General features: G+C 37.4%; 1 protein-coding gene across 2 annotated transcripts in view; it reads right to left on the bottom strand.

The window, feature by feature from the left end:
• Positions 1–5,259: 5,259 nt before the first annotated feature.
• BORA (BORA aurora kinase A activator) overlaps positions 5,260–9,391 on the bottom strand; it is a 46,638-nt gene continuing 42,506 nt past the window's right edge. For both annotated transcript variants that reach the window (XM_038386862.2, XM_038386864.2), the window contains one exon: positions 5,260–7,112. In XM_038386862.2, coding sequence (XP_038242790.1) covers positions 7,054–7,112 — 59 coding nt within the window. In that variant the 3' untranslated portion in view covers positions 5,260–7,053. The remainder of the gene's footprint in view (positions 7,113–9,391) is intronic.

Raw genomic sequence — 9,391 nt, 5'->3', positions numbered from 1 at the left:
GTGTGGAATGAATTTTGTTATGTGCACCATATCAAGGTAATGTGCAGATGTGAGCCACCAGTAGAAACCAAAAAGCTAAATATGTTTTTAGAAAGTTATCATAGCAATAATCATTCCAGCCAGGACAGGTTGGGCATTTTAGAACTCACTACTCAAAGAATTAAATTTAAGCATAAGAGAGAAATAAAAATTATGAAATGCATAGACCAGTCCAAAAACTCAAACAACACACTTTAAAAGAAGCATCAACCATACAAGTATGCGTTAGGAGGTGAGTGTGAAAGAGAGACAGACATGTGTTGCCCCTTTAAGTACGCTGACCACACTGTAAGTATGCTGCCCTTTTAAGTAGATCAGCAAGTTCAGAAACAGCAGCACCTGCCAGCAAGTGGCCTCTGTCCTGAGCCCTGTCATGTTCCCTACCCCTCCCCCCCCCCGGCTCTGTGGAGATGGAGTATAGGGGGGAGGGGGGCACCCTGACATCAGCACCCCTCTCCTCCGCTCTACACAGGAGGCAGGAGGCTCCTGGGAGCAGCTCCAAGGCAGACAGTAGGAGCAGCATGGCAGTAGGTGGAGGGACACCTGACCTGCATGGCACTCGATAGCCTGCTGGGCAGCCGCAGAGCTTACAGGGAACTTAGCCAGAGGGTGAACTGATCCTTGTGATATGGGGGAGTATATCTGGAATACAGAACAGCATAGGAAATGCATTGCTTTGTAGACAGGAACGAAACCATCAGTCTCTTGGAACTCAGAGCAACAAAGCTATCCCTCTGCAGGTTCCAGAGCCACCTCAAAGGCAACCACATCCTTCTCAACCTGAACACCATCACAACAATGGTGTATCTCAAAACCAAGAAGGAACTTGAAACTCAACCCTACATTGGGAAGCAATAGGAATAACGAAATGGGTGGAGGAGAATCTGGTTTCTGTAAGAACAATACACAAAGGGAGAACCACATCAGAAGGCAGATTAGCTCAGCAGATGTGCAGCCAAAAAATTCAAAATGGTGTCTGGGTCAGGTAGTCCTCAACATGATCTCACAGAAATTTGGTATTTCAGTTGTCAGTCTGCATCACAAAGACAGAATAGTGCCAAAATACTTTGTCAGGGAAGAAGATCCAAGGTCAGTAGATATGGATACTCTTGTACATAGGTGGAGAAAGGGCTGCTTTCCCATGACTTCCACTTCTAAGGAAAGAAGCTCAGGAGATAAGGCAAGACAAAGCAAAGGGAATAGTTCTACATTGCACAAGGAGACCATGGTTTTGAGACCCAAAAGCCTTATTAAAGTTTGGTGTGACTGCAACTCTTTCCTAAGTGGAATCTACCGCTGGTCCTAACGGCCCTAACCAACCAACCCCTTGAACAGCTGCCATTCTGCTTCTTGGTCACTAACATGTCTGCTAGATGAGTAAATTAGAAGCCCTATCCATGCAGGAACCATATGCTGTATTACACAAGAACATGGTTCTAAGGGGTCCAGACTCTTTTAGCAACAGTTTAATCCTCTTTCTGTGCTTTGAAGAAAGTGATCTTCCCATCATTCTTTCCAAGTCCACAGCATCCTACTGAAAAACTGTAGCATAATCTGGATTTATGTAGCGCACTAAAGAGCTGCCTCGAGCAAAGATCTGCCTCAACAAGATCAGGTTCATCCGTGTTTGTGTCCTTTTAGCCAAAGTGTCAAGGTCTTTGGGCATCCAAACTAACACTGGCCAGATAGATTAAGTTATGCATTGTAGAGGTGCATACAACATAGGCCTGAGATTTACTTTCTATTCAGGCACTTATTTTCAACAAAAGATTTCTCAGTATCAGTCTATTCTTTATCCTTCCCGGCTTAATGTTTACTGCTCACTACTTCCCATAGAACACAAAATTGTGTGGAACAATGGGCTGCAGAAGGCACATAGGGCACATGTGCACTTCAAGGAGAGTAGCTGTAGGGATACTACTCATTCTATGAGAAATTTCTTATCCAGTAGTTTCATTTCTGCTAGCAGCATCTCCCACAATTCTACCCTCCTTTGTTTCAGAGTAGCAGCCGTGCTAGTCTGTATTCGCAAAAAGAAAAGCAGTACTTGTGGCACCTTAGAGACTAACAAATTTATTAGAGCATAAGCTTTCGTGAGCTGAGCTGTAGCTCACGAAAGCTTATGCTCTAATAAATTTGTTAGTCTCTAAGGTGCCACAAGTACTGCTTTTCTTTTTACCCTCCTTTGTATGACATTTAATTTGTCTAGTTTGTGGGCTAGTTAGACGACTGAACATAGTTCACCGGTTGGCATTAAGGTTATCACTAATTATATTTAAATTTCTACACAGCTTTGGAATTAATCTTCTGGCAGCAAGCCAGAGATGTGAGCATGGCCAGCAGAAGGCTATGCTGTAACACTGAACTACCTCCAGAACCACAGAAAGGAGGGGAATATCCTATACAATCACAGAATTGTGGGAGATGCGGTTAGCAGAAAGGAAGTTATCCTGGTAAGAAATTTGTCTTTCCATACCCATTAAAGACAGGAACAAGTAAAGGCAGCAGTAGTATCCAAGAGTTAGTAAAGGATAATGCTGCATATTTGCATACATTCGTGGAGATGGAAGGAAGAGAATTTGGAGGAGTGACAGTAAGTGACATACACTTCTGCAGTAGGGAAGCAAACTTGTGAACACAAGTGCTAACAAAAAGAGATAAGCAGCAACAGGCAAGGAAAAGATGAAACGAGGAGCCTGCTGCTACTAAGCAAAGCTGTTGACTCATGGCATTGCTCAGATCAAATATCCTGAAAAGGCAATACAAGGGTTTTGCCACCTACTTAAGTTAACCTGTGGCTCCGGTCTCCTCTTCTCTACTTATGATTCTTCCCAATGGCAAAAAAATATGGCTATTGCTTTATGCTTAAAAAAAGCTTTTTCTTTCTCATACACAAAACCACTGCCACTTAGCACCAGTACTCAGAGTAGCAGCCGTGTTAGTCTGTATTCACAAAAAGAAAAGGAGTACCCGTGGCACCTTAGAGACTAACAAATTTATTAGAGCATAAGCTTTCGTGAGCTACAGCTCACTTCATCGGATGCATTTGGTGGAAAATGTTTTGTTTTCCACCAAATGCATCCGATGAAGTGAGCTGTAGCTCACGAAAGCTTATGCTCTAATAAATTTGTTAGTCTCTAAGGTGCCACGGGTACTCCTTTTCTTTTAGCACCAGTAGTTTTCCACATACTTGAAGTCATAAGTCACCTCCCTCTCTCCATTCTACTCCCTCTTAGTTCATTTTTTCAAAACTTCCTCATAAATTCAAAAATAGTCAGATAATACTGAAAAGGGACCACTACCATTTGACTCAACTTGTGCACAGTCTGCTCTATTAGATAATTTATAACTGACACTATACTCTTCAACTTACAATGAGCAGCACAGGTCATAGTGTTGAAGCATCAAAATTAGGGCTGTCGATTAATCACAGTTAACTCATGCAATTAACTCAAAAAATTAATGACAATCAGTTTTAATTGCACTATTAATAGAATACCAATTGAAATTTATTAAATATTTTTGGATGGGGGTTTTTTACGTTCAAATATATTGATTTCAATTACAACACACAAGTGTTGTACAAAGTATACAGTGCTCACTTTATATTTTTATTACAAATATTTGCACTGTAAAATTAAACAAATGAAATTTTTCAGTTCACCTCATAAAAGTACTGTAGTGCAACTTTTTTCTCGTGAAAGTGCAACTTACAAATGTAGACTTTTTGTTTGTTACCTAACTGCACTCAAAAATTCAACAAAATAACTTTAGAGCCTACAAGGCCACTCAGTCCTACTTCTTGTTCAGCCAATTGCTAAGACAAACAAGTTTGTTTACATTTAAGGGAGATAATGCTACCCGCTTCTTATTTATAATGTTACCAGAAAGTGAGAACAGGTAGTTCACATGACACTTTTGTAGCTAGCATTGCAAATTATTTACCCGCCAGATATGCTAAACATTCGTATGTGCCTTCATGCTTCAGCCACTATTCCAGAGGACATGCTTCCAGGCTGATGATGCTCGTTAAAAAAAAAAAAAAGCATTAATTAAATTTGTGACTGAGCTCCTTGGGGGAGAATTGTATGTCTCCTCCTCTGCCCCCATTCTGCCATATATTTCATGTTACAGCAGTCTCAGATGAGGACCCAGAACACTTTATTCGTTTTAAGAACACTTTTACTGCAGATTTGAAAAAAATGCAGAGAAGGTACCAATGTGAGATTTTTAAAGACAGCTACAGTACTCGACCCAAGGGTTTAAGAATCTGAAGTGCCTTCCAAAATCTGAGTGCAACGAGGTATGGAGCATACTTTCAGAAATCTTGAAAGTGCAACACTCTGATGCAGAAACTACACAACCTGAACCACCAAAATGGAAAATCAACCTTCTGCTGGTGGCATCCGACTCAAATGATGAAAATGAACATGCGTCAGACTGCAGTGCTCTGGATCGTTATCGAGCAGAACCAGTCATCAGCATGGACGCATGTCCTCTGGAATGGTGGTTGAAGCATGAAGAGACATCTGAATCTTTAGTGCATCTGGCACATAAGTATCTTCCACTGCTGGCTACAACCGTGCCATGCAAATGGCTGTTCTCATGTTTAGGTGACATTGTAAAGAAGCGGGCAGCATTATCTCCTACAAATATAAACAAACTTGTTTGAGCAATTGTCTGAACAAGAAGTAGGACTTCTAGGCTCTAAAGTTTTATATTGTTTTGGTTTTTAATAGATTTTTTTGTACATAACTACAGTTGTAATTCAACTTCAATGATCGAGATTGCACTATAGTACTTGTATAAGGTAAATTGAAAAAGACTATTCTTTTGTTTTTCACTTTGTAAATATCTGTAATAAAAATAAATATAAAGAGCACTGTACACTTTGTAGTCTGTTGTAATTGAAATCATATTTGAAAATGTAGAAAACAAAAATTTAAATGGTATTCTATTATTGTTTAACAGCACAATTAATCTTTTTAATCATGCGATTAATTGCAATTATTTTTTAAATTGTGCAATTAATCAGGATTAATTTTTTTAATTGCTTCACAGCCCTAATCAAAATCAAAACCTTCAACACCAGACTTACCTCACAATAAAATCAGCTTTAGTCCGAGTTGTTTCCTGCCCCACTTGAAAGAAGAGAAGTATCTTAATGTCCTTAGTCTGGCACGATACTAAAAACAAAACTATCCAAAACAATCTAGGGTGTGAGGGAGAAACAATCAGTCTTTATTACATTAAATCGCTTAAAATTATACAATAATTTTCAATATAAAAAACCCTTGTTAAAACAATATAAATTGTTTTCTTTAAATGTAAACAGTGACCATTTTGTGCAATATGTGCCAACTGAATTAAGTAAAACTAGATAAATGTGATGGTCAAAAGGGCACTGTAATTCATTAGTACAGTAGGTTTTCTAAACATAATTAAAAATATTTGTTTTTCTTATGTCAAAATAAATAGTTGGTTGCTTCTTGGCACACTCTATTTGAAGAGAGAAAAGAAGATAGACAATACATACAAAAACTTTTATACAATTCACTATTTTCACATTCATCCAGTTGTGCTATTCATTTTTTGCCTTATCTATGAAAAAGCTTATTTTACACAGGGAGCAATTAAACAATTCTAGTGATTACTTTACTTGTGACTAATTTGAAAACTCTGATCATTGAACATGCAGCTCTGAAGAATCCAACTAAATTTAATTTTAAAATGATAAACTACATTTAATCTCACATTTCAACCAAATGAGTCCAGAAGCTCCACTGATACTACAGGGATTATTTTCATTACTGGTACAGGGCAAATTCTTTGAAAAAAATGTATTGTCTCAGAAATACTTGTACTGGTCTACCAATGTGCTTCTAGCATAATCAGGTCACAAGATCCAACCTTACATTCACATAAAATTCTGATTACCATATTGCTTTCCCTCTTCTTCCCCCCACCTTACATTGGCATAATATTAGCATCCATTATATGTTGGTTATCATAAAAAAATAAAACCCCAAACATTCCTTATTACCCTCTGGAAGTCTGAAATCCTTGCCTCCAAATGGCATAAAGCATTAAATTATCTCTTTTGCTAGAAAGTGGCTACTTAAATCATGCCAATACAAGCAGGAAGCAGAAAAGGGGAAGCAGGATGACAATGTTTTTTTTAATTTCTGATCTCATGACATGCCAGAAAACAGAATACTTTGCACACCATTAGAAAGCAGCATGTTCAGCTTCTAATGGTATAAAGTTATTTTTATAGCCCTGATGGCTTGTGAGATCACACCCAAGTATACAGTTCAGGACATAAATGCACTGTAAATTTTTAATCCCTGTATTATTAAAGTGGACCTAAAACAATACAGAAACATAGTGTCAAATCTAGTTGATAGTTATATCTCCTATTTCAAGGGTTTATCATCACAATTAAATAATGAAGTGTGACATCCTCCTTAGCATAGAGACTATGGCAGGGACCAACCTTTATTTATGCCAAGAAGCTTAAACTGACAGGTGAAGAAGGACAAAGTTTAACACAAAAAAAACAGCACCTCAGAAAAGTATGTTAATTTGTTGATTACACAATTTAAATGAATCACAAATTTCGATTTTTTTTTTACAATACTTAAGTTTGAAGAAACTGAAAATTAATAATATTTTATTAGTGATATAGAAGTCTCCCTGTTAGTTTCAATGTACATTTTCTCCAGAGTGGTCATTGCTGAGGTAAGGATAACAAACATACAGAGGTTTGTGATTTGACAAAATTTCACAAGCTATTTTGCCTTTCAAGTAACAATTCAGATGACTTGTTTTTTAAGTGCCATACAAATCGTTCTCACATTTTATCTTCAAAAGTGTTCAAAATGTAGTTCAAAATGCAATTGAGACAGTTCCCTCCAAACTATAACACAACTGATTCCGTTTGCAAAAGTCATATGTGCCAAAGGCTATTTGTCAGCCTTGGTCTAATCACTTTGATAGAGGCATTTCTTCAGGTTATTGCATAGAATGACAGGCAGACTTTCCATCCAATATCTTGGGACTGTTTGTCCTTACTATAATAGAAAAGGAAAGAAAAAGCTTAACTGAAAGAATTTGATAATGGGACAAACATGCATTATACAGCTTCTAAGATTAGGTTATCCACAAAGGTAGAGTGCCAAGTTCCAATATCTGTGTCTCCAACAGCTAGGCTGGTTCAGACACAGCTGAACTATATATTCAATGTATAGTTTTTTCAAGTTTTTAAGTCCAATGGTTTCTGTAAACTTGGCTAGTCAAAACTGACATGTTATTTTTGCCAGTTTGCACCACTAACTTAAACAAATCCAACAATAGCAAAATTAAGGATATATAATAGTGTTTTTCTGTTGAATATCTATTTTCAGTGTTGACAAATCATTCCGGAAGCTTTCCTAGAAAAAAAAAATATTTTGAGAAATATTCTCTTATTGAGTTTCTCCACATTCTCTCATTTAGGGTTTGTCCTATACAGCGATGGCCACCGTTTATTTTCCTGAATCAGACTTTTCTTAGGTCAGTCTTGATTTTTTTCCCTGATACAGTATGACTACAGCAACTTTTTGTATAGCATCTTTCATGCAAACTGTATCTCCAACTGCTTTTCAGAGTTAAATTACAAAGCACAAAGTAGAGGCAAAATAGAAGAGAATTAGGCAGATATGGGAAGACTGTTCCAAATATCAGAAACTGTAAAGGAGGTACCAGCAATGTAGATATTATATGGAGGGCCACAGGTCAGTGGTTGTAAGCAAATGGTGTAAGAAAATATTTGAGTGGTTAGGGCAAGTCCATGGAAAGTTTTTAAAAACAACCTGCTCTTTGTATTGAAATTGATAAAGAGCTAGTTGAGTTGATTGAGATGGAGATGATTTATTCCTTAGAACAGACAGGAAGTTATTGTGCAAATACGATAGTCCACAGAGGTGGGATTTGGGAATTACCACTAAAAGGGAAGCTGAAAAAGTGAAATCCTAGCTAAGAATGTCAGTGTATATGGAAGTAAGAATATGAACAATATTGCAGAGAGGTTGACAAGCCAATCTATGAACTTAGGAAAATGTGAGAAGAGGAGCAAGAAAATTAAGATCACAAGTTATATTCTGAGGACAGTGAAGGAAAATGAAATAGATGAAGAGGAATTTGGTAAAAAAGAATGAATATGGGAAAAGATCCTTGTGGAACTCCATAAAGGAGAAGCCTTTGTGTAGAGGAAGTATCAACAGGGAAAGAAAACTATCAGATACAAGCGAGAATGCAACTAGACACCTGCATAGCTATTGAAGTTGGGCAGGAGAATGGGGTAGTTAAGTTTCAAATACTCAGCAGATTTCAAGGAGAAAGAGGAGGGAGAGAGCACCAGCAAAGACAGTTAACTAGGAAGAAAGGAGTGGCTTCTGTAGAATGGCCAAAAATAAAACTAATATTTTCATATTGAAACTCCAAGATACTATTCTCCTGAAAAGTGTTTAAGCAATGAGGTTAGAAACTGAAGACAAAAATTGGTCACTGTGTACTCTCAAGAACTGGTAAAAGTAAAAGGAATGGTTGACAATTGTCCACTAGAGTGGGCAGATGACAAGCAAGGGCAGGGGATAAGGAGGTAAAGTTTTTGGTAAATAACTAGGTATCAAAGAAGTCCCAGAGGAGTCCTTCACTGCTACTTCTGTGCCTAAATCCATTGGACCACACTCAAAAGAGAAGTTTTCTTTTGCACATTCAGGAAAAGATTATAAGGGAAGTGTGAGCTAGTTATGGAGTGCACAATAAATAAATAAGGATTACCAATACTGTAGTTATGGAAGTAGAACTATATTGTGTGCTCCACACCACCATCTGGCAATTTCACAGCAGATATTTTGATGTAACATGCACTTTTTCCCCCCTTGAGATGTTAACTAAGCATTTGAGAGCCCATACCTGGAAGAAATATTGGTGGATGAAAACTAGAGGTGCTGATCAGGGCAAACTTGTTCATGGGCAACGTCTAGGTTATATGTATACTAAATGGCTGTGTTGCAAAATCTAATCTACTTTTTGCTTTCTTTAGAGAACAGTGAATTTACAGAGATTGTTGAATATAATATCATCCCCAGAATATCTTCCAATAGCTCAAACTGGTTTCTTGTGAATTAGGGCTGTCAAGCTATTAAAAAAATTAATCACGATTAATCACACTGTTAAATAATAGAATACCATTTATTCAAACATTTTTGGATGTTTTCTACATTTTCAAATATATTGATTTCAATTACAACACAGAATGCAAAGTGTACAGCGCTCACTTTATATTTATTTTTGATTACAAGTATTT

Source organism: Dermochelys coriacea, chromosome 1 (genome assembly GCF_009764565.3).
Source record: "Dermochelys coriacea isolate rDerCor1 chromosome 1, rDerCor1.pri.v4, whole genome shotgun sequence".
NCBI classification, from domain to species: Eukaryota; Metazoa; Chordata; order Testudines; family Dermochelyidae; genus Dermochelys; species Dermochelys coriacea.
Note: the sequence above shows the minus strand (reverse complement) of the source record. Positions and strands in the feature narration are given on the sequence as shown.